The sequence below is a fragment of the Eulemur rufifrons genome, chromosome 9 (assembly GCF_041146395.1).
Source record: "Eulemur rufifrons isolate Redbay chromosome 9, OSU_ERuf_1, whole genome shotgun sequence".
Taxonomy (NCBI): domain Eukaryota; kingdom Metazoa; phylum Chordata; class Mammalia; order Primates; family Lemuridae; genus Eulemur; species Eulemur rufifrons.
In genome coordinates this window covers 4820956-4844376 of record NC_090991.1, presented here as the reverse complement: position 1 = coordinate 4844376, position 23421 = coordinate 4820956, and the positions used below count along the sequence as shown (strand labels likewise).

At 62.6% G+C, this 23421-nt stretch overlaps 1 protein-coding gene across 1 annotated transcript in view; it reads right to left on the bottom strand.

Moving 5' to 3' along the window:
• Positions 1-320: 320 nt before the first annotated feature.
• Positions 321-23421, bottom strand: part of RAI1 (retinoic acid induced 1) — a 119324-nt gene continuing 96223 nt past the window's right edge. Inside the window, exons 3-6 of the mRNA XM_069481907.1 lie at positions 10909-16486; positions 6093-6186; positions 1630-1679; positions 321-1208 (exon numbers count right to left, since the gene is read on the bottom strand). Coding sequence (XP_069338008.1) covers positions 1194-1208; positions 1630-1679; positions 6093-6186; positions 10909-16470 — 5721 coding nt within the window. The 5' untranslated portion in view covers positions 16471-16486 and the 3' untranslated portion in view covers positions 321-1193. The remainder of the gene's footprint in view (positions 1209-1629; positions 1680-6092; positions 6187-10908; positions 16487-23421) is intronic.

Here is a 23421-nt window from a genome sequence, read left to right as displayed (position 1 = left end):
CGAGGCCAGATATAATACACACGTTTACCATTTTACAGTCATATGTACAGGAAATTGCTATGGCGGCCCCAGGCTGGGGGCTGCGTCAGGCCTATTGAAGCGTGGACAGAGCTGAGGACACGGACAGACAGGCGGACGGACTGGCAGGGACTGGCCCGGGCCGATGGTGGCTGCATGGGGAAGGGGCATCGCGGGAGCCCCCTACCTGGCAAGGGCCCTGTTGGGACTCTGCTGCGGGACGCACGGCGGTGACACACGGGTGAAGCGAGCATGTTCCCAACATATATACATTCTATGTAACATATATATAGAGGGGTACACAGGTTTTGTACACAAATCTAGCGCTGTCCCTGCTCCCGTGCTGAGTGGGCGCTGCGGTCCCGGTGGTGCAGAGGGAGGATCCGCCGGAGGTGTGCTCTGGTCGAGTCTCCTTTCCTTTTGCGCTCCCAGGTTGGGCTCCAGGGGTGGGGTGGACTGGGAAAGGGACGAACACAAGCCAAAGGATGTCCCAGTCTCGCCCACACCCGGGGAGCCCACATCCCCTGAGCACAGGCCCAGGACTACCCTGGCTTTGCCGAACCACACGAAAGCTTTGGCAAAGGCTGGTGGGAAGGGCGCTTGGACACGTTTCGGATGGTTTGTCCCAAAGCCTCCGGCTCCCTCTCCCGCTGGCCTAGCCCTCTGCAGAAAGGCTTCGTTTAACCCCCGCCTCGCTCAGGGAGCCAGGAGCCGCCCTAGGCTGCTTCTAGGGCTGTCTGGATCCCCACCTCCACCCCTAGGGCGCCCGGCAGCAGCACCCACGTGGAATGTGTGCCACGTCGTCTTGGAACTTCGCGGGTGGGGGGGGCGTCCCCAGGCCAAAGCCGGCTCCCACCCCCACCGGAGGCCGAGTGCACCGAGGAGTCTGGCGCTCCGCTTGCCCCCGTCTCCGAGCCTGGCCCCTGGGGTGTGGGTAAGGACGCCCTGTGCCGTCCGGTTTCGGGAGCAGGCGACTCCGGAACGGGTTTTCTTCCCAACGCGGGGCCGCACGTCTGCGCCCTGGGCGGCCGGATCCAAGATCCGGAACCCAGATCAAGGATCGGCTCTGGACCCGCGCTGGGAGCAGCTCAAAGGCCCAGGGCGCGCCGGCGGCTCCTCTCCTTCGGCGGCGGCGGGTAGGCGGCTCCGGCGGCTTCTCCGGCCGTTGCGGTGCGTTACAACGGCAGCCTCTGCAAGGAAAGGCCCGACGGCGCGTTACACCGTCGCCCCGTGCGCGGTCAACTCCCCCAGGCCACAGGCCCCGCCCCGGCGGCGCGGCCGAGGCCTCACGCTGTCAACCTGCCCTCCCTGCGCACCGTCCGTGCCGCAGCCTGCCCTCGCGTCCCCTGTCTGGGGGAGAGCTGTGGGGAGGCCTCCCAGGGATGCCCCCGGCCCCTGGCAGCCGCTCCCTTAGGACCTGCCGGGTCTATGAAGTGTAGTTTGTGACACTGTGACAGCGCGCGCGTCCCCCTGCCCAACGCTGGCGGATTAGTGCGGCCTGCGGGGGCGGGGGGGGGGGGGGGGTTGGACCCCACTGGGGCTCCGCAGAAGGGAGGTGGGGGGCTCCTCTCCTGCCTGACCCCGGCCCAAGGGAACACTGTGGTCACCTACCTTATGTTTGGGACATTTCAAAGAAAAGTTCTCTTCGATGAATATGCAACCTGTGACCAAAGAGAAGATTCAGTGGTTAGGACAGGGTGCGGTCTCCCAGTGCGGCCAGGAGAGGACGGCCCACTGCCCGCAGGGCCGGCTGCCGCAGCTCTTTTCAGACTAAATCAGATCCTGCTTAAAATCCTCCAGGATTGCAGCCCTCCCACGCCTCCCCTCCTCCACCTGGAAGTCTTTCCCGATTGCCACGTGGGCCACTCCTTGTCACTGGAGACCTCCCCTAACTCCCTGGCTAAGCACCACCCACTGCCCCCGTCTCTCCCCTCCCCTCCATTCTGGTCCCCTCTCTCCTGCTAGGAGAGGCCAGGCTATGTATGACCACTTGCTCCCTGTCCCTTGCCCACTGGAAGGCAGGCTCCAAGAAGCCCCGGCCTGGCCCCTCCCCCGGCTGTATGCCCAGCCCCTGGAAGAGGCCTCAGGGTCTCAGTGAACACCACTGGACATACTGGGTCGTGGAGTCACAGGCCTGGATTTGAGCGTCAGATACTTTGCTGAGCCTTGGTGTCCACATCTGCAGAATGGGCGTTATGCCACCTGCCATGAAGAGTGTGTGTAAAACACCCTGCACACGTGTGGCACACAGCGGGTGCTCAGGATTCGGGGGCTTGTTTCTGTGGGGGCAGGGAGAGGAGGGGACGGAGAGGTTTCAGGTCTGAGCGAATCCCAGCACGTAGCTGGGTGCCAGAGCACTGCTGCTGCCGACGGGGCGGAGAGGACAGCTGAGCATGGCCGCTCCCTATGCCCACTCAGCCCAGGGTGTGCTGCTGTCTCGGCGGGTCCCCACTCCCCTGCCGGCCCACTTAGGGAGACCCTGGCCTTTCCCCCTGGCATCCCCACCCCCAGCCCTGGTCCCTTTCTGGGCTCATCCACCCTTCCTCCCAGCCTCGCCAGCCATCGTTCTGAACAAACCCCAGGCCTACAAAGAGCCAGGAAGCCTCGCTGGCCAAGGGAGCACTCTGTTCCCAGCACATTCTTCCTGCTCACATTGGGGGTGGCACCATGACAGGCGGTGGGCAGCAGGCAGGGCAGAGGGGCAGGGCGGGCCTGCTACGGGCCTCTCGGAGACTGTCTCCCCTTCTTTCTGCCCAACCCATGCCAGAAGCTGGGGTGCCTCTGAGCCGAAAACTGCCCACGTCTCCATCTTGGGACTGCTGCTGTAGGGGGTCATCAGCCTGTCCCCTCCCTCTGCTCAGGCAAGCCAGACACTGTTCTGGGACTGAACTAGACTTTCCACAGAGCACTGGGCTAGAACCCCAGGCTCGCCGAGCCCCTCTGGGACGGCGGCAGGCGCTCCCCGGCACCCTGCCCACATCGGGGAGGGCGGCCACCGGGAAGAGCCAGCCGTCAATTACCTGGCCCCTCTCCGGGTGTCCGCCTGCGCCTGGGAGCCTCCTAGCTAACTGGCAGGGTGGGCACAGGGCCACCTTAATAAGGCCTGACAGGAAGCAGAGTTAGTGGGGCAGAGGCCGGCAGCCTGACCCAGGCCTCTGTCGGCACCTCGCACCCACCCAACACCTGGGTCTGGCAGACGTCCTGCCTGCTCAGACATCGGAGCAGCCTGGCCAGCTTGACCCTCGGTGCCCTCTTACTCCCCAGGCCCACCAGGCTGGCCAGAGTGACCCCACCAGCCCTCCCTGCTGCCTGACACCCTGTCCTCCCTTGCCTCGCTGCCAGGCCCGCTCGTGCTCCCTCACCTTCTCTGGCTGCTGCTCCTCGGTTTCCCCGGGGGCCACCCCTCCTCCTCGGCCGGCTGTTCTAGGCCGGTGCCCGCCTGCCCCACGACCCTGTCTGCTGATGGTCGGTGAGTCTCTATGCTGAGCCCAGCTGTCTCCGGACAGCTCAGATGTCTACAGACGCCTAAATGCAAACTGGCAAAGGGAACTGCGTGTGCGGAAGATGGATGCCACGGCCACCCCCACTCCGCATCCCTGTACCCAGGTCCTCTGCGGTGTGACTGTGCAGCTACGAGAGGTGGCGTGCATTTCCTAACCCTGTGAATACGGGCTGGACTTGGGACTTGCTCTGGCCGACAGAATGTAGTGAGGTCCAGAGCCTAGGGCATGAGAGGGTCTGTGACCTCCCTCTCCGAGGCCTGCTGCCACCGTGAGGGTGTTCCCAGGCTAGCCTGCTGGGGGATAACGCACCACATGGAGCAGAAAGGAGCGGGTCCAGCTAGAGCCACCCCACATCATCTGTGCCCTGGTGGAAAATAGTGACCGGATGGTGTTTGAGCCATGAAGTTGGGCCCAGAAGGGCCAGCAGCTAAGCGACAATAGCTAGTACACTATCTGCACATCCCCACTCTGCTCGGGCCTGCCCCTTCCCCAACATGGTGTCAGACTTGACACCTCCCTCTCCCTTGTCCCTTACATCATGTCCTGTGGATTCTGTGCCAACTCAGTCTCTGGGGCGTATGGCTCTATCTGTCCTAGGCAACTGTCCCTTCCTGCCTGGACTTTTCCAGTAGTCCATCAGCCCTGAGCATGTCAGTGTCTTGTCTTCCCAGCCCTCTTCCGGCCTCAATCCATGTGGCTCTACAGAGATCCTGTTATATGGGGAATCCTTCTAAGATTTCATTTGAAACAAAAGTTCTCCTGCTCACATCCTGGAAAGCTACTGCCCACCTCCCTGGATCTTTTGAGGCCTGGCTCAAATGTCACCTCCTCCTGGAAGGAAGTCTCCTGAGATTCTCTCCCAGGTCAGATAGGATGAACTCTCCCACAGCGCATACTCTCTCCTCTGGTCTCCGTAACTGTAGGCAAGAGCCATGGCTTTCCTACCTGTCCCACCCCCCTTGGAAGGCTGGACAGCGCTGGGGTGGGCAAAAGCACAGGGTGTGAAAGGAGAAAAGCAGGGCACCACGTCCGGGTGCCGTCCACGCCATGCTGTGCAGCCGTCTGTAAAGATGCAACTGGAGACGGCCTCGCGGCCTGCCGTCTCCGTGGGGCCTGCCGTGGGGCCAGGCACGGAGCAGGTGCTAAATGAATCACTGTGGAAGGAGCCATGCGACTCGTGGTAGCTATTATGGGGAGTGAGGCCACGTGCCTGGGTAAGTGGCTGAGTCCATGTTAAAATCTGGTTCACGCTGCTCAGAGTGGGAGGGAGGAGCCAGCGAGAACCCCCACGTCCCCGCTGCAGCAAGCCCCCTCCCTGCTGGGTGCTGGCAGCTCAGCCCCCGCCAAGGAACTGTCATCACTTAAAGTCCTGCGTGTGCTCCCGGGGCGGGTTGGCAGGGGCTGGCACTGGCCCGGGACCCAGCGGGCAGGCGGGGTACAGGCTGTGGTCCCCTCTGCCCAGGACAGAGCCAGCAGGGCATCAGGTGGGGAGGTGGGGTGTGGGAGGGTGATACAGGCCCCAGGTGCCTGGGCTATCACTGTGAGGCTGGTCGTGGTGACTCCTCCCTTTCCAGGAGGGACGGGGAGGGACGGAGGGCATGGGGGCGTGGGGGCTGGGCCAGCAGAGGACTGAGGCTGCACTTCCTGCTCCAAACAACCCCAGAAAGAAGGGACTATTACAATCTCCATCTTATAGGTGGGGGAACGGAGTGGGGCGACGGCAGTGGACCTGCCCGAGACCACGCATTAAGGAATACTGCCAGGGCTTGAATCCAGGCCAAAGTTGGTCCTTACCCACCTAAAGGGTTGCTGTCATCAATGACTAACTAGCATGACGCTGCAAGCGACTGCTTTCTTTGGATGAAATAAGGAACGTCTCTAAGGCTCACGTTCCCCACCTGGTCAGTGAGGGCTGGGGCTCCTGGACCTCTCTGGCCTGTGCGACCTGTCATTCTGTGTGCATGGCAATAGCGGGTGCTCAATGGCCGTAGAACAAACAAATGTGTGAGAGGAGGGAATGCAGGGAGAGGATTTGGGGGAGCCTGGTCCTGCCTACAGACCCCGTTACCCTGCTGAAAACCTGCCCCAAGTGGTCCCTGTGGCCAACAGGAGACCACTGGCCTCAGTCTCACATTGAACCTCATCTTACCCCAACTCATTCAGTTTTTGTTGTTGTAATATAACCTTTTCCTTTTTCTCTGCTCTGTGAACTCCTATTCATCCTTCAAAGGCCCAGCCGAAGTCCACCTTTCTCTCTGAGGACTGGGATCCTCTCCACCCCTTGGCCACAACAGCTCCTCAAACAGCTCTCCATGTTATAATTTAGGCGTCTGTCTTCCCTCATTGCTGCTCTGGGCATCCCTCAAGCAGGTGCCTGGGAACAGCCTCCTTTCCACATCCCTGGCATTGCTCAGCACGGGTACAGGTAGAAAGAAGGAGGAGATAAAGAATTGCTAGGGCAGAGGAGGGAAACCAAGTGGTCTACTGGGGCCTGGGTTTGAGGAGCTGTGCCAGGGTCCCCCGGACGGCACGGCCTGCAAGCCCTGCCTGTTCCCGCGGGCTGGCTCCTACCTGCATCGCCGGCACACGGGTAATGGTAGGTGTGGATGCACCCTTTGTGGCAGCACGCAATGGTGGCCCCCGCTTCCTGACAGCTGGAACACGTCTGAGGGAGAGAGAGGGAGGCAGGTCAATGTCCCGTGGAGCCCAGCCCCCTGTGGCTGCCACCCCTCCAAGACGTTCTCTGAAAATCTGCTGGAAGGAGGCCCAGCAGTGGGCTCAGGGGCCCTCTCAGGTCTGTGATGCTGGTCGCCACTATGGCTGTGGCAGCCTGCCGGCATTTGCCAAGTGCTTCCTGTGCGCTGGGCATCGTGGCATGTGTCCTTGTCCCCTGGCTCCTTCTAAACTGCCCTCGAGGTGGGTAACTTTCATTAACCCCACTTTACAGATGGTGAAACTGAGGCTCCCATTCCAGGCAAGGATGACAGCAAGAAGCATCGTTTTCTATCCTTTCTAACAGCAGGAGACAGAACCTCGAACTGGACTGTTCTCCCCTAGGACGAGACAGTCACCCTCCCTGGGCCCAGTTTCAGATCTGTAAGAGGAGGAACCTGGCGATCCTGACGTGCTGATTTAATGTAAACCTGTGTGGCGCCTGGCCTCCTCCAGGGTCTCACCAAGGTCACCCGGCTCGGTGGCTCACGCCTATGATCCTATCACTCTGGGAGGCTGAGGTGGGAGGATCGCTTGAGGTCAGGAGTTCCAGATCAGCCTGAGCAAGAGCGAGACCTCGTCTCTACTAAAATTAGGGAAAAAATGAGCCAGGTGTGGTGGTGCACATTTGTGGTCCCAGCTACTTGGGAAACTGGGGCAGGAGGGTCACGAGCCCAGGAGTTTGATGCTGCAGTGAGCTGTGATGACGCCACTGCACTCTAGCTGTGGTGACAGAGTGAGACTGTATCAAAAAAAAAAAAAAAAAAAGTCATCCGCTGAGATTGGGGGCCTCCCTGTGCCTGGCCCGGCTGCTTGGAGGGGACGTGGCCAGGACAGGATGGCCATGCTAAGGCCGTTGGAAGAGTGAAGCAAAACCTGAGGCCTGGGGAGGGACACTGAAGGGCTCAAAGCCATCTAGACTCCAGAACCACCGCGTGACTGTGCCCGTGGGGGAGCAAGGTGAAGAGGGACACAGAGAGGGTGGCGGCCGTGCCCAGATGCTGAGCCACTGAAACAAATGACAAGAGCTTACTTTGTGCCAGGCGTGGCTGGAAGCCTCGCCCTCATAGCAACGTGATGCCGACGCTCGGCCGCTGTTTCCCCCGGGCTCCCAACCACAGCGCCAAGGCTCAGCTACCACCTGCGCTGCCGGGGCAGAAGCTCCATCCCACCCCCGGCAGCGGGGCAGGCCAGGGTCAGAGAGCCTCCGCCCACCCTTCAGGGCCTGGCTGAGAACTGCACTGGGAGCAGGGCGGTGTGGAGTAGGGGGCACTGGGGCACGTTCTAGAATATCAGGTTTTCAGCTTCTGCTCAGGGCTGAGGCTTCCCTCTAGGCTGGTCTGGGATGGCCTCCTGGGCATCTGGGGCCTAACATCTCCCCAGTTCCTGACCCCAAAAGGGATGATGAAATGCAAGGGTGGGGCCGGACCAGGTCTAAGTCCCCGAACCACAGTGGCCTCAGGGTGTTGTTTTTCTTTGAGACAGGATCTTGCTCAGTCACCGGGCTAGAGTGTAGCCGTGTCATAGCTCAGAGCAACCTCAGACTCCTGGGCTCAAGCGATCCTCCCGCCTCCACCTCCCAGAGTGCTGGGATTACAGGCACCTGGTCACCTCATGGCGTTTTGATGTTTAAAGGTCTGGAGCCTGCGTGGTGGCGCGTGCCTGCAGTCCCAGCTACTCGGGAGGCAGAGGCGGGAGGATCGCTTGAGCCCAGGAGAGTGAGGTCGCAGTGAGCTGTGATGACACCACTGCACTCCAGCCTGGGCAACAGAGTGAGACACTGTCAAAAAAAAAAAGGATAACGGGACCCCTTCTGGCTCATGGCTTCTCTGCACTGAGGCCCCCAACAACCCCCGAGGCAGGCCTTTCCGTGGCCATTTTAGACATGTAGAAAGTGAGGCAGAGCCCGAGGAAGGCCTCAGGCCCTTCTGCCCAGCAACCCCCACAGGGGTGCAGACTATGGCTCTGTCACAGGAACCTAGGCTGCCAAGGGGCCCAAACCAGGACCCCAGCAGATACCACCCAGCTCCCCAACAATGCCCAGCTCGGCTGTGGTCCCCTCTGTATCCTGAGGCTGGATAGGAGCTGGGGTCCACAGCAATGTTGAAAGGGGCAGACTGGGAAACTGAGGCCCCAGGCCGTGGGAGCCTTCAGAGACGGCAGATACTGTGGGGGGCTGCAGGAGGGGCCCCTGATGGAGGAGGGCGTCTCTGGGGGCTGGCACACAAGTTCTGTCTTCCAGAGAGCCAAAGTGAGGACAGAGTGCTGACAGGTGTGCGTGGCCAGGGACCTAGCTGCACACTGAGCCCCACTGTGCCCCAGGCAGGTCCTGGATGCTCTGTGTCACCCCACAGTCCTGCTCCTGGGGCTTGGGTCACAGAGAGTGAATGACCGTCCTGGAGTTACAAATTGGCCCTCAGCGGAGCTGGGGTTTGAACCAGGGTCCGTCTGACTGCAAAGGAGCCTGGTGCCGCCCAGGCAGGAAGCGGTGGTGGACTGAACTGTGACCCTGTCGGCCCCTCTCCAGGGACCCTGGGAAGCCCCAGACCCCGACCATCCTTCCAGGTGTTCCATCTCCCTGGCAGGTGACCAGCAAACACCTGCTGGAGCGTGTCCTCCTGGCTCGGACCTTCCCAGGGCCCCCCCGCGGCGGGAGGCTGCCAGGCTGTTTCTGGAGCGGGGCGCAGATGAGGGCTGGCCCCGCGGCACACCGCCAGCTGCGGCCGTGGGCCTCCCTGACACGCGCTTTTGCTTGGTCCAACAGAAGTGTGTGTGCGGCTCAGTGTCCCCTGGCTCAGGCCAGGCGGTGCTGGCTGCGGGGGACATGGAGAAGACCAGATCCCAGCCGGGTGGGACGTGTGTCGGGGGTGGGGCGCGGAGGCAGGCCCCAGCCAGCCGAGTGTGGACAGCGCTTTCAGGAGGGGGCCCATGAGGCAGGGGAGGTGGCCGCCAGCTGGGGCTGGCCATCTGAGAGTTACTGTTATTTTTTAATGACGGGAGAGACTTGAGCCTGTTTCAAGGCGGCTGGGAAGGAGCCAGTGACGAGAGACAAGAAAGCGGAGAAAGCAGGAGGCAAAAAATCATCGGGAAGGGGAGAGGGCGACGCAGGGCTGGTGGGGCCACCATCTGCTGCCGGGCAGGCCTGGCCCTGGGAAGCTGCAAGTGTCCTGTTGGGCTGGGACTTCCTCAGCGGGGAGGAGGCCGCCCGCGCCTGGGAGTGAGCAGGGGCAGCACAGCCGGGCGAGGAGGGGTCTCCGGCCAGCCTCACGGCAGCGTCCAGAGCAGCCCTAGGAGTGCGGCTGGGCTGGGTGACATCTGGGTGACATCGAGGCTGGCTGTCGGGGGCAGGGGCAGGTCAGGGTGGCTGCAGGGGGTTCCAGGAAGGAGCAGGGGCCAGCAGGGTGGCAGACGGGGTCAGGGACAAAGGCTCCGGGCTGGGGCTACTCTGGGGAGAGTCACTGAATCGCTCAAGTGCAGGCAGCGAACGTCTAGGGCCTCTGGAGCCTCCCGAGCCCCAGCCCTGCGCCCCATGGGGGCTGCCCCTTGGCAGGTGAGGGCAAGGGCATTGGAGGTGGCGGGACGGGGCACGGGCTGTGGAGGGCGGGTGCCTGCGGTGAGAGCCCGGCACCCCTGCACAGGGCCGGGAGCGTCATTCCACAGAAGCCTGGGCGGGGGCCACACGGGGCCTGAGCGTGTGGGGCAGGAGCATAGGCCGGGGGGCGAGGCTGGCCCACCACCCAGGGCCTGGCACCTTCTGCCGCCTGCCATGAGGCGGGGCGGCGGGGCGGGGGGTCCCCGAGTGAGCAAGAGGCCGGTGGCACTCTGAGGCGGTGACACTGCTAGGACTGCCCCCACTGGGACCAAACCCAGAGCACTAAGGGTTCTGCCAGCTTTATGGGCAGCAACTCATTTAACCCTTGTGATCCCTCCACGGTGGGCACCCTTACACCCACTCTGGGTGGGGGACAGAGGGGTTAAGTCACATGCTCGAGTCACACAGCCTGCATGAGCCAGCCCAGAGCTCTTGCTCACAGACGCTCGCCCGGTGACTATGGCTCCCCGGAGCTCAGTTTCAGACAGATGTTAGAGGTTCTGGGGCCACTCTGCCCTGCCCTGCCCTGCCCGTTTTGGCCATGTGACCCAGGCTGTCCTGCGGAGGGGAGGGCCCTGTGCCCAGGTCCCCTGTTCCAACCACATGTTAAACGCTTCAGAGGCTCTTCCCCTGAGCCCCAGCTCCATCCGAGAAGCGCGGGTGACAGGCACGGGGTGGGCACCTTGCTTTTGCGGGCTGCCTGGGTCCCCTGACGCTTGGTTCCGGGAGGCCTGCATCCTCTGGGCCTCAGCATCTCTGCTGACAGCTGGAGGGGACCAGCAGGTCTAGGGGGCTGGAGTCGGAAGGTGCCAGGCGAGTGTGGGGGTGGCCTGGGCTGGGTGTGTGTAGGGGCTGTAGCAGGAAGTCTCCTGGGACAGGGTGGGCAAACTTGTCCTGCCTTAGCCTGAGGTGGGCCTTAACACCCCCTGCCCTGCTCCCCACAGGGGCTCTGCGGTCTGCAGGTCGCACTCTGTGACTCAGGCATGTTCAGCTCACACTGTAACACCGGAGAGCCAAGGGGCTCCCCCACTGCCTGTGCTCGGGACCCCCACGCTCCCCACCCGGGCAGGGCTGGCCTCTTACCATGTCCACGGCTACCTTCATGGCCTCCTGCAGCCCAAAGAGCTTTCCGGCCACCAGGTAGACCCCGCTGGTCCACACGGCGCAGGCCTCGTGCACCCAGTGCTCCTGGGTGTCCCCGCCAGGCTCTGCCGGGGCCTCCTTGTTGCACTCATGCTTGCGGCTCTTGTCAGTGGGGGCCGCCTCCTCGCCCCCATCCCCCCGACCATCACAGCAGTAACAACTCTGCAGCCGTCGGGACAGACCCCGGGCACTGGTGCGCAGTGAGCCCTGCTTGGCCGGATCGGCTGGCACGTCAGGCCTGGGGGGCTTCCCGGTGGCGGTGGCAGCTGCACACTCGAGGCCTTTGAGTGTTCTCTCGAGGGGCAGTGAGGCCTCCTCACAGGTGCCCTCTGGTCGCACCTTCTCCTTGAGTTTTGGCTTCTTTTTGGGGAGGCAGTGTTCCGGATAGTAGGGACCACAAAGGTCCCCGAGGTCCTTGAAGTTGGCCGGGTTTTGGCAGAGGCAGCAAACAAGGCAAGAGGTACTCAGGGCCTTGGAAACCACAGGTCCCAGGTGCATTGTGGAGGAGAGGGGCAGGGAGGGCCGTGGCTGCAGGACGGAGCCTCCAGGGAGTGTGGCCAGGGAGGCCCCGGCCGCATCCAAGGAGAATGAGGAGGAGGAGGAGGAGGAGGAAGCAGAGGAGGCAGGCTTCCTGTGGGGCTTGGGTTCGTCCCCAGGGGAGTTGACAACAGTGCATATGGTGGTGAATGCATCTCGCTTCTCCACCCGCACGAAGGGCGAGAAGGCCGGGGTCCGGCTGTCTGCCCTCAGCCGTTTGCAAGAGGAAATGTACTTGAGGCGGATTTCAGGCTCTGCGGGATCCAGGGGCAGCACCTGCTGCTGCCGCCGCCGCTTGGTACGCCCCTTACAGGGTGAGGAGGCGGTGTTCTTGGCCCGGCCCCGAGTGAGGCGCTTCCGCTTGGAATAGCTGCTGTAGTTGGTGTGGCCTGGCTGCTTCTGTGCCCTCGTCTGGGGCTGGCAGGGCCGACCCTCGGGGGGCTGGGAGGCCAGGCCCAGCTCCTCCGTCTTTGGCTTCTTGCCTCCTCCACCAGAAGTGTCCTCACCGCTGCCCTGTGTGCTGCTGGCCCTGTCTCGGGGACTCAGGAGCAAGGACGGGCCAAGGTACGGCCGCTTCTCCAGTGGGCCTTTGGACAGTCCGAGGGCTCCAGCCCGGCCTTTCCGGCTTCTCTTCTTGGGTGCCAGCGTGGTCCCCCCGGTTGGCAGGGCCTCCGGGGACGTGAAGACCTCAGCTTTGAAACAGTCAGTTGAGGACAGTTTCTTACTGTTCATGAGTTTGCCTTTTAAGGATCTGTTGGTCGGATTTCTGCATATCGGGTCTGTCCCTGAAGCCGCTGGGAGCTTCTGCCCAGTCCCCACGTTTAAGAGACCCTCTTCTACCGCCACTGGGCTACCCCCTGTACCCTTGAGCCCACGGTCTTTCTCATGGAGGGACGGGCTCAGAGGATTGCCAGGAGAGGCCCCTGGCGCCTTGTACGCGAACTTCTTCAGGCTGGGCGAGGTGATCTTCTGCACGATGGCTTCCAGCTTCAGGCCCCGGCCTTTCCGTGGTGGCAGCACCTTGGTCTTCATGGCCCCCTGGAAGGCCGCCCGCGAGGCGAGCTTGATGCAGGCATCGGGGGTCTCCAGGGGCAGGGGCTTCGTGGTGGGATCACTGTTGCCCTTGGCGGGCTTGGCTTTCTTGGGGGAAGATATCCTCTTGAAAAGGGTGGGGGAGCCTTCAGGCCTCTCCTCCTTCCCGTCCCCGCCATTGCCGCTGGCGCTGGCGCTGCTGCTGCTGCGGCTCCGTAAGACCAGGTTCCGCTTCTTGGTGGGGACGGGCGCCATGAAGGCCGCCTTCCTCTTCAGCGCGTGGAGGGGCCGGTCGGAGAGCTTGCCGCCTACGCCGGGCTTGGGGACCCTCACCCGCTGGCTCACCCTGCCCTCCTTCTGGGGGCTGCTAGAGACCTTGAACGTGGCGGGCAGGTGGTTGTTGGCAAGGAGCTTCTTGGTGGCACGGCAGTTGGGGAGCCGGCTCTCGGAGGGCCGCCGCCGCTTGGAGTGGAAGACCTCCTGGGTTTTGGTGCGGGACCGAAGGATCATGGAGCGCTGGTCCTTGCCGGGCATGCTTGGCGAGTCCATGTCCTTGGTCTTGGAGCCCATGGGGCTGCTGTCGGAGGCCACTGGCAGAGCGGCCGGGTTGCTGGGGCTGGACGCGGCCTTGGGTGAGGGCTTCCCCACCCGCTTGCCCGACTTGAAGGCGGCTCGCTGCTTGCCCCCCAGTTTGTCTGGGGGCGCCGGGGTGGTGGTCAGGCCTGGGGGCCCCGGCGTGCGGGGCTCGCTCAGGGCAGTGAGGGAGCGGGTACACATCCTGGGCAGCCCTTCCGAGGCCCCCCGGCCCGGGGCCCCGGCCCCTTCCATCTGTCCCTGTGGGGGCCCTGTGCAGGATTCAGGGAGCAAGAGATCTTTGGGCAGTGCCGGTGCCCTGCATGGGGAGTCCTCGGCCTCGGGCAGCCCCCGGTGCACCCGCCGGCTCCGTAAGCTTTTGCCTCGTGGCACGGGCTCTTTCTTCGGGATGGGTGCCTCGGGCACAGCAGGCTTGTTCAGCTTCTGGGCCAGGGAGGCATCCGAGGTGGCGGAATCCCCTGGGGCCCGCTCCCCATCGGGCCCGCCTTCACCTGACTTCATGTGGGACAGAGAGGACTCAAACCAGCTCTGGACCTTCGACTCGGCGCCCACAGTAGGACCCAGCAAGATGACGGACTCCCCAGAGAGGTGGCATGGTGAGCCCCAGCCGGCCTTGGAGTCCAGCACCTCCTCCACTTCCTCCTTGGTGCAGATGAGCGGGGCCTTGGGCGAAAGCGGGTCCTGCATGCCGGGCCGATGCTCGGGGCTGCCCAGGAGCTCGCACAGGGAGGAGTACTCCTCCTCCGCCTCCAGGTCCTCCTTCCTGCCGGTGGGCGGCAGCAGCGGGAGGTCCCCGAAGTCAGCGGCAGAGCAGCAATGCCGGCTGTCCTCCAGCCACCTGTCGGCCTTGCTCACCTCGGGGCACTGCAGCAGCCCGCCCGCCTCCTCCTTCACCCCACCCGCCTCCTCCTGCTTGAAGTCCCCGGGCAACGAGGCCCCCTTCTCCCCAGGGGGCTCCTCCTCCTGGAAGCCCAGGCAGGCAGAGGCCTCATGGGCATCCCCTTTGCCAACACCATCCGAGGCCTTCACGCCCTGCTCCAGGCCCTTGGTGAGCTCACTGGGGTGCAGTCCCCACCGGGGACAGGCATCCCCCAGGTTTTCCTCTGGCCAGGCAAAGGGGTTGGCACTGTCTGCCGAGCCGGCGGTGGTTGTGTCCGGGAAGCAGTCGAAAGCTGCTGTGGTGGGATCTGGAGCAGCAGCCCCAAGGGTGGGCTTGGTGCCAAAGGAGAGTGGACCAGTTGTCTTCTTGGGGTCAGGGGTGGCGAAGCCCACAGAAGGGTCTTCAAACAGCCCCGGGCTGAAGTCCTTGGTGTTGCCGCCCTTGTCCAGCTGCAAGGAGTCGGGCAGGGCCTCCGGCTCCCCAGCCCTTGGCCACGCGTTCTTGGCCACAGAGTCCAGGCAGGCGCTGTGGTTCTCCAGCGGGAAGGGCGGCTTGCTGGCATCCTTGGCCAGGCCGGGTGCCTCGGCCCAGGCCTTGTCAGCCTTCTCGCCGATGGCTTCCTGCAGCCCCAGGATCTCCGAGGCCAGGTCCTCCTGGGCCAGGGCGCTGAGCAGCAGCCGCGGGCAGTCCCGCTCGCCCGCCACAAACTTGGAGAAGCTGTCGAGCGGCAGACTGCTGTGGAGGCTCTGGAAGGAGTCGTCAGATTTTGTGGACATGTCGTCGGGTGATGTCACAGAACAGGTAGACACGGACTCGGGCTTGGCCTTCGAGTTGCTGTTGACTCTGGCGGGGCTGCCGCGGGCCTGGTTGCAGTAGAGGAAGCTGCGCTCCAGCGGGTCCTCGGAGCCACTCAGGTAGTCGGCCTCCTGCGGCTCGGCGTGCGTGGACTGCGGCGTGCTGCTCAGCGGTTCCGACAGCGGTGTGCCTGCCGGCTCGGCCGAGTAGCCGCTGCCTTCCGGGCTGCAGTGCTGGCTTTTGTGCTGCTCTGGCGTCCTGGACACAAGGTTCTTGACACCTTTCTTCTGCGGCACAGCAGCCTTGGAGAGCAGCAGCTGCTGGACGGTGTTGGAGATGTTCTCCACCTGCGAGGTCAGCGCAGTGAGGCTCTGCAGGCTGAGGTCCGACAGCAGGTTCTCCGGCAGCTTGTCCTTCTGCAGGGACTTGCAGTTGCCAGCCTGGGTGTCCACAGAGCTCGTGGCGTCCGTCGGGGAGGGGTTGAGCAGAGGCATGAAGTGGCTGTGGTCGGCAATGCCCGCGGGGAAGGCGCCAGTGCTGAGCGGCTGCTGGCCGTAGGGGAAGCTCTCCAGGTTTGGCATCAGCGGGGACGGCGTAGAGCTGTAGGAAGGCGAGCGGCCTACGGAGCGAGCGGGCGAGTGGCCGGAGCTCGGGCTGAAGGTCTGGTAGTACTGCTCCGGGGTCCGGACGGCCGCGTCCGGCTGGCAGTAGCCCTGGCCTTGCTGCCCGTAGTGCTGATACTTGGCGAGGTTTTGGTAATGCAGGGTTTCCTGGGCATGGTGCCGGCTCTGGAGGGCCTGCTGCTGCTGCTGGTCGTAGCCGAGTCGGCCCGACTGGTAGGCATGAAGGTTCTGGACCCGCTGCCCCGGGGCCAGGCTGGCGTTGGCGGTCAGCGGCCTGTCGTGGGGCTGGGCGGTCGGCGCTGTGCAGCTCTTGTAGGAGTGGGCCCCCTGCCCGCCGCCCTGGCCAGACGAGTACGTGGAGGAGGTGGGGAAGGACTGGGAGTGCTGGGGGAAGTGGCCGCCTTGGGGAAAGGGCAAAGGGGAGGCAATGTCATTTTGCAGTTTCTGTCTCTGGAGTTTGGGGTACGCCAGGGGCTGCTGGGGCTGCGGCAGCTGCTGTGGCGGAGGCGGGGGCGGCTGCTGCACATGCAGGGAGTGAGTCCGAAAGGGCACCTGGGCACCCTGCTCCGGGTACTGCCTGCCGGGGGGCACCGCTGTCTTTTTCATCAAGTTCTCATCATACTTGCCCACCCCCGCTGGCAGGGGCTGTGGCTGGGGGGGCGGTGGCTGCGGGGCCCCCCAAGCCTGTAGGCTCTCCTCGCCGGAGTAGCGTCCTGGGTAGGGGCTGCTGTCCTGCACGCCGTAGCCGGGGAAAGCCGGCCTCCCCTGCAGGGCCTGCTGTGTGGGCAGGGCCTTGCTGCCTCGATGGTACTTCTCCGCGGCCACCGCGGCTGCCGTGCCGGAGGGCGTGCCGGCACCGCCCTCGTAGCCTGGGTAAGGCTGGGGGTTATAATAGTCCTTGGCAAGCAGCCGCTGCCGGTCGCAGCTCAGGCCGGCCTGACTCGGCTGCCTGTAATTCTCCAGGCGTGATGTTTCCTGCGAGGTCTGCTGGTAGTTCTGTTGTTTGCCATGGAAACCACACCTTTCTCGAAAAGACTGCATGACTCGGGCTGGTTATCTGTGAAAAGAAAAAGCGAGGGCGAGCGGGGAGGGGGCAGAGGGAGAGCCATTCAGATGGGCCACTTCCTTTTGCCTCAGAAAGCACCTCCCACCCGCCTCCCCCTCTCGAGCCGCCCCACCGCTGTGCACATATTGACAACTTCTGTGTCAGGGAGGTGTGCGCTGTAATTCCCGCTCCCACACCGCCTGCAGCTGAACCTCACCGAGGATGACCACCGGTGCAGGAGGTGCAAAGCCAGCTGCCCACAGCCAGGTCACTGGGGAGCTGCCACCCAACCCTCCTCCTGGCTCGCTCCTCCCCTCCGTCCCCCACCCACCACTCCCAGCCCTTCCTGACAGCTCGAAATCATTTAGCAGAGCAATTCCCGCTCCCCTGTCCCCTGGGGCCTGCTGGATCCCGTAATCTAGTCCCTGTGCGGCCGTGTTCAAGCGTGACCCAGCCATGCTGGGGACTGAAGAGGGTCTGCCCTGCCCTGCCCTGGGGGAGGCCGGGAGGCCGCTTGCCGAGGCCCGCTGAGCACGCACACACACAGAGGCGGGTACACACACATGTACGTGCACTCACACGCACACACACCTCCTCTGCCACTGCCATGCCATCTGGAATCTGTCTGTTCCTTCTAGCAGACGTCGATTAGGGGCTGCCAAGCCACTGTAGACATAAAACGTCCCTCCTCTGACTCCCAGGAACGCAGGACGGCAGCACCTGCCTCCTGTTTTTGATATCATAGGTGCATAAACAGATTACGTGGCCCAGAGTGAGGGAGCGCATACTAATGTGCCACCGAGCTGCAGTCCCATAGCCGTGGGAGAGCACACCAGCCCGGCCCCTCCTGCACTGGGGACGCAGCCCTGTCCCTCCTGGCTGGGCCCCTCCCCACCTCCGCAGGTCACGGCCAGGGCAGGCCGCACCCAAGAGCCCATCTGGTTATGATTTTAGGGGCTGGGGCCCAGGCGGGCTCTAACCTGCCCCACAGCAGGATCCTGGGTCAGGAAATGACCGGGGTGGCGTGGTGGGACCTTGTAGGGCAGAGCAACTGGATTTACAACACAGGCAGACCCCGGGCATCCAGGCTAGAGGTTCTCCCGACTGGCTGGATGGCCTGGTCACCCCAGAAGACCCTCAGCGGAGGGATGGCAGGGAGAGGAGCTCCCCAGGCTTTAGAGGAGTCCCGTCGAGAGGCTGGCTGGCCACTGGCCGAGTCCCAGAAGGCCTGGGATTTACCCAGAACCACGCTGGCCCAGAGGCAGGAAGAGGGGGGCTCAGCTCATGCCTGCACGGCCCAGGCCCCCAGGAGGGGACACGGGACTTTCCAGTTCTTGTTCCCAAATGCCCGAAGAGGAAGGGGTGGCCTGCCTCAGGCTACGATTCTAGGATTGTGCGAGGGTGAGGAAGGAATAAAGCGCGGGAGAGAGAGGCAGAGAAGACGCGGATGTGAGAGACGGAGAGAAAGGGGAGAGGCAGACACGCGGAGTTGGGGAGAGAGGGAGGGGCGGCCCCCGGAGCGAGGTCCCTCTTCTTTGGCCCTTCCTCATTCAGCGTCTGGGGACCGAGCCAGGGCAGGGGACACAGGAGGGCCTCCATCCACCTGAGCAGGGCAAGTCCGGGGCAGCCAGGCAGCCCCAGGGACGGCTAGCAAACCCTCCCCTGTCCTGGGGATCAGCTCGCCCTGATCCCGGGAAGGAGCCACCCAGCCGCAGTGTCCCACATCCAGCCCCTGCCCACCATGCTTGTCGAAGCCTCCTTCCCTCCCTCCCTGGACTGGTCACAGGCATCCTTCAGGAGAAGCGCTGGCCCTCCTGACCCACTTCAGTCCCCCCAGCGGCCTGGGTAAAACGTCCCAGGAGATGCCTGCTGTGACACTGACCCAGAGGACCTGGAGCCGCACTAGGTTGCCGCCTGGTGGCTCCCTGCCAAGTGGGCAGCCCCGCGCCTCCTGCCCCGACCTCCACCAAGAGGGGTGAGAAGGGCGCTGGCCAGACTGCCACGGGGCTGCCCAGGCAGTGACCCGCTGCCCTGGCTGCCCCAGGCTGAGGCCCCAGGCCTGCTCCCTCCTGCCCTCCCCTGCGGTGTTTATGAGCCCAGAATGTGCAAACCCAGGACCACTCTGAAGGCTGCCTCGTATATCTGCACAAATTACATTTCTGCTTTTATTAGTCCCAGATCACTCTCATTTCCTGCTGAGTGTCCTGTGGATATCATTAACATTTCTACGGCTTTTTTATTTTTTTTCACATTCTCCAAAATGCATTACCAGAAACATTATTTAAAGAGAGAGAGAGAGAGAGAGGGAGAGAGAGGGCGCTATTACCAGTGTCCCCTCCCTGCCTGCTCCGTCCATCGCTCCCTCCCTGTTTAATCGGTCCAGCTGCTTCGTCTTTTAATTTAGCGACGGTATTACAGGCGGGTTTCCCAATGCACACGAGCAGCTGGATGCGGTGAAAGCATCTATCTCTAAGAAAAGACAGTTCAATTAAAATATGAGAAGCCCAGTGCCTGATGGAGAAAGCAGGCAAAAATGCTCACCCCAACACCACCCTCCAACCCCAGACAGCGGGAGGCACACAGGAACAAAGGCACAGGCGCCTCTCAGAGCCACGGGTCCTGCGGCTCTGCCAGGAGAAAATGGGGTGCTGCCTCTTTAAGAGCTGCCTCAGGCCTGCCGTGGGCTCTGTTGTTATTAATTATTATGATTATGATTACTTTTCAAGAGCACTAGGAAAGGACACGGAGAGGGAGAGGGGAAGGCAGTGGCACGAGAAGAGCAGGGGGCAGAAAAAGGCCCCTGCCAGAGCAACAGTGACCTTTGCACCGGTGGCAGGGGCCAAGGGGCCACGGGGGCAGGTTGTGGGTCTGGCCTCTGTCTTGGGTTGGAGGGAGAAGGGGAGGTGGGGAAGGGCCCCCCACTCCCTGCCCCACCCCCTCTCCCCCAGACACAGGTCCAGGCCTTGTCTGTCCTCGCTGAAAGTAGGTGGCAGGCGGCAAGCGGGAAGGCGGGAGGGAGGAAGTCCTGGCATCCTCTAAGCGCCAGACACATGGACACTTGAGCCCTACAGCGACCTGGGCAAGTCTGTCTTCTGTGACCGAAGTGACAGGAGCGAAGTGACAGGAGCGTGAGCTCAGGCCTGCAGCATCCAGTGCCCCAGGGCTTCCCTGACACAGCGATGGGTCCCCCCCCCCCCACCATGAAATAGCGCGGGGGCCTCGTAAGACCCCAGATGCCCTCCAGTGCAAGGGCCCAGCAGCTAGACTGGGGCACAGCCCTTCTTTCAGGCAAAGACCCCAGCCCGCCCCGCCATGACCTATGGCGGCAGGGTGGGCCCACAGCCGCCACCGCCCCTCTGCGCGGCCCCCCCTCAGCGTTCTGCTCCTCCCCTTTCACAGAGGACAGTGAGGTTCAGAGGGGAAGGGACCCGCGGAGGCCCACAGGAAAGCTTCTCAGCGCGATGCCCAAACCCCTCGCCTGGACCCCACTCAGATTCCCACGCTGGAGGCAGGTGTGCTGCGGCAGGCCGGGAGACAGGTGCTGTGGGGTGAGGCAGGCAGGGCCCCCACTTCTACCCTTACTGTGCCCCTGTCTTTAAGCAGCCAGACCCACCCTGGGTAGATCTACAGGGGGGCCGTGATGGTCACTAGCCGTCACTGTCACCACCACGGCAACTACTGTTTCCTGGGCAGCTTCCGGGAGAGGTCACTAGGCCCAAAGCCTCTCCAGACCCCAGGGCTGGGCCCCCAGTCAGGGAAATGGGCACAGGTGGGCCAAAGCTGCTGCAGCTCCCAGGGACCCCCAGGAGCCCAGTGGAGGCGCCTGCTGGAATTTCTGTCCTCAGGAAGAGGGAGAGGGGGAGGGGGAGGAGGGGGGAGGAGGGGGAGAAGAAAAAGAGAAAGAAATGGGGTGGGCGAAGCTCTGAGGCCGCAGGTTCCAGCCCACCTACTTACCTAAGGTTGTTTTATGACCTGGTTTCCTGATTTGTAGCTGCAGGGAAAAAATTAAAAACCCAACCCACTCACGGCCTGGCAACCTGAGGAAGAAGGGGCAGAGGGGTGTGTGTCCAGGAGGAGAGGAGAAGGTGCAACCCCCTCGGGCCTCCCCATCTGTTGTGGGTGATGAGTAGATATGAGACCAGGATTGAAATGCTAAATCACCAGCCAGATTCACTGCTGCTCTGTGGGGTCCATTCTAAGTCCTAAGGGTCTGGCTTGAGTGGGAGGAAGGGATGAGTCTCCAAGGGGCCCACAGGACAGGCCCTTGCGACAGGTTAGGAGCCCTGGACCAGCAGAGGGGAGGGACCCGAGTAAGGAACCCCAGAGCACAAGACAGCCCCCACCCCAAAGCACAGCCTCTCTAGACCACCCTCAGGGGGCAACACTTGGGTATGTACCCTCCTCATTCACGGCCCCCATGGGGTGTCTAGCATGTCCTCTGCAGAGCCTGGGGGACGGAACGTGGAGGCCAGCAGTGGGGTGAGAAGCAGGGGCCGCCCCAGCAGCCAGCCAGGCTCCTTAGTTGGGGCTAGGGACCCCGGTGAGGCTGGGGCTCAGGGCTCTCTGAAGGGTGTCTGAGTGGGGAGCAGAGGCTTCTGGACTTTCCAGGCATTCGGGAAGCTCCCCCTCGAAGCCCACCAATGCTGTCTCCTCTAGGGACCAGGCTGTGGTGGCAGCTGAGACTACTGAGCCATCTGAATGGGACCCTCCCTGCAGGGCCTAACCCACCAGGAGGACACCGTGCCTGCCTGCTCTTCCCTGGACACAGTGTGTGTGTCCCGTGCTGTGCTCAGGTCCCCTGATGCTAAGTTGTGTCCACTCCCCACTTCCCCTGCCCACGGTGCCCGTGCCTGGGACACAGCCGTCCATGCTTGGAGACCCTGGTTGCCGTCTAGGGCTGAGGGTAGACTGTGAGGTGCTGGCCATCGAGGAGGGTCCAGCACAGCTGAGGTGCTCAGGGCCCCCCTGGGCAGGCTGCCAGGAGCACGGCCCACCTATTAGCCGCTCTGTACTTATCAGTCTCTTGTGGACAATTGTTATTTTCTTAGATCACTTTAGTCACCATTGGACAGAAAGCATCACCACCTTTCCTAAGGACAAGAAAAGGGGGGCGGCTGCTGGGATGCAGACAGGTAAGAGGGCCGGGTGTGGCAGCCCAGGCAGCCCTGTGTGCCCCCTGTGGGGCGTAGCCCCTGGCCTTGCCTCCCCCAGGCCAGGCTGATGCCATTGGACACAGTCAGGGGCCCAGGCCCAGCAAGACCAAGGGGCTGGCCCAGAGGCTGGCATGCGGGCCGCATGGGACCCACAGGGCACTCCCAGTCTGCTGCATTCCTCTCTCCACCCCAGGGCCCAGAGGTCCCTGCCCTCGCAAGAGGCTGCACAATATAGATGAGATAGGCCAGTGCGGCTGCTAGCTTTGAGAGGAAGCAAAGGATAAGAGAGCCCGGCCTTGGCCTTGCACCCTAGCCTTGTCCTCCCCACCCCATGTGCCTGGAGGGACTGTGGCTTACCTCCCCGGGGGAGTGCAGCACAAAGGTGCTGACTTTGTAACTTTGGGCAAGCCTTTACCTCCCTGAGCCTCAGGGCTTTTGCACTGGCTGTTCCTTCTGCTGGAAATACCATTCCCAGATACCCACACAGCTCCCTTCCCTGCTCTGTCTTTGCTCCTCTGTCACCTTCTCAAGTAGCCTTCCCCGACCACTGTCTACAACCCCCCACCTCCTTTCCAAGGCTGCTGAGTGCCACCCTCTGGCAAGGCCTGGCTGCAGCCCTGCCTGCCTCCTCCCTGAGCCCCCTTTCTGCTATCCTCCGGTGCTCAACTCATTTGTTCTGGTCCCAGAGCTTCTCCCGGGACAGGGAACATTCCAGGTGCTCCTCCTGCTCTCATTCCTTCACGATGAGCCCAAATCCCCACCCAACAAAGCTCGACTGTCACCTGTGCGCCCCTCGCACCCTAGCCCCTATTTCTTCTCCAAAGCACTTGCCTTCTTGTAATAAACCTTGAATTGCTTTGTTATTGGTCTCTCCTCTTTCGAACGAAAGTTCCATGAGAGCAGGGAGTTCTCATTCTCAAGAGGAGAGACCAATTGGCCAGAACGCTATTTATTGAATGAACAATGTGCACAATGTCACATTAACCCTGTGAACATACCCAGAACAAGCAGGGGGTGGGGGTGCAGAGCACATCTGGGGGGTGGTGACCACAGCACCACTTCACTCATTTGACAAAGAACATCTCCCCAAGGCCGGCAGGGGATGCGCAGGGTGCAGTGGGCCGCTGGGGTGGGGGCAGCTGGAGACCCCGTCCCAAACCTAGTGCTCGAGCAGCCCATGCAGCTCCAGCAGGCTGCGGCCACGCAGGAATGGGAGCCCAGGGTGCCAGAGTTCCTGAGTTTTTTTCCCTTTACAAAGCCAGAAATCAGGATTTTATAAAAAGGAGTATCTTTCATTTAAAAAAAAATGTTAACCAAGCAAAAAATTGCTTTTTTTTTTTTTTTTACCACTGCAGAGTTCAAGAGAACCTGTCTGTGGGCCGTACTTGATCACAAGCTCCTGGGTGTCAAACACTGATGTCACTGACGCAGATGGGACTTTGCATGGGTGGTGGCAGGTCTTTGTTGGGTTGAGATTTGGGCACCTAGTGGGTGCTCAGTAGCACAGGTACGTGTTCAACGTGAAGGAATGAGAGCAGGAGGAGCACCCAGAACATTCCCTGGCCTGGGAGAAGCTCTGGGACCAGCACAAACCAGTTAAGCACTGGTGGAGCCCATTTCTGCTCAGCTTTGGTGGGGGGCAAGCTGGGTGCTGAGGAGACAGAGGAAAGCAGCACAGGCCCTGCTTCCCGAGGCAGACACACGGACCACTGCCACTGCCACAGTGTTGTTGAGATGAGGTGACCCCCATGGGGGTGGGAGAGGAGGTGATCAGGACTGGCTGGAAGGAGGGCT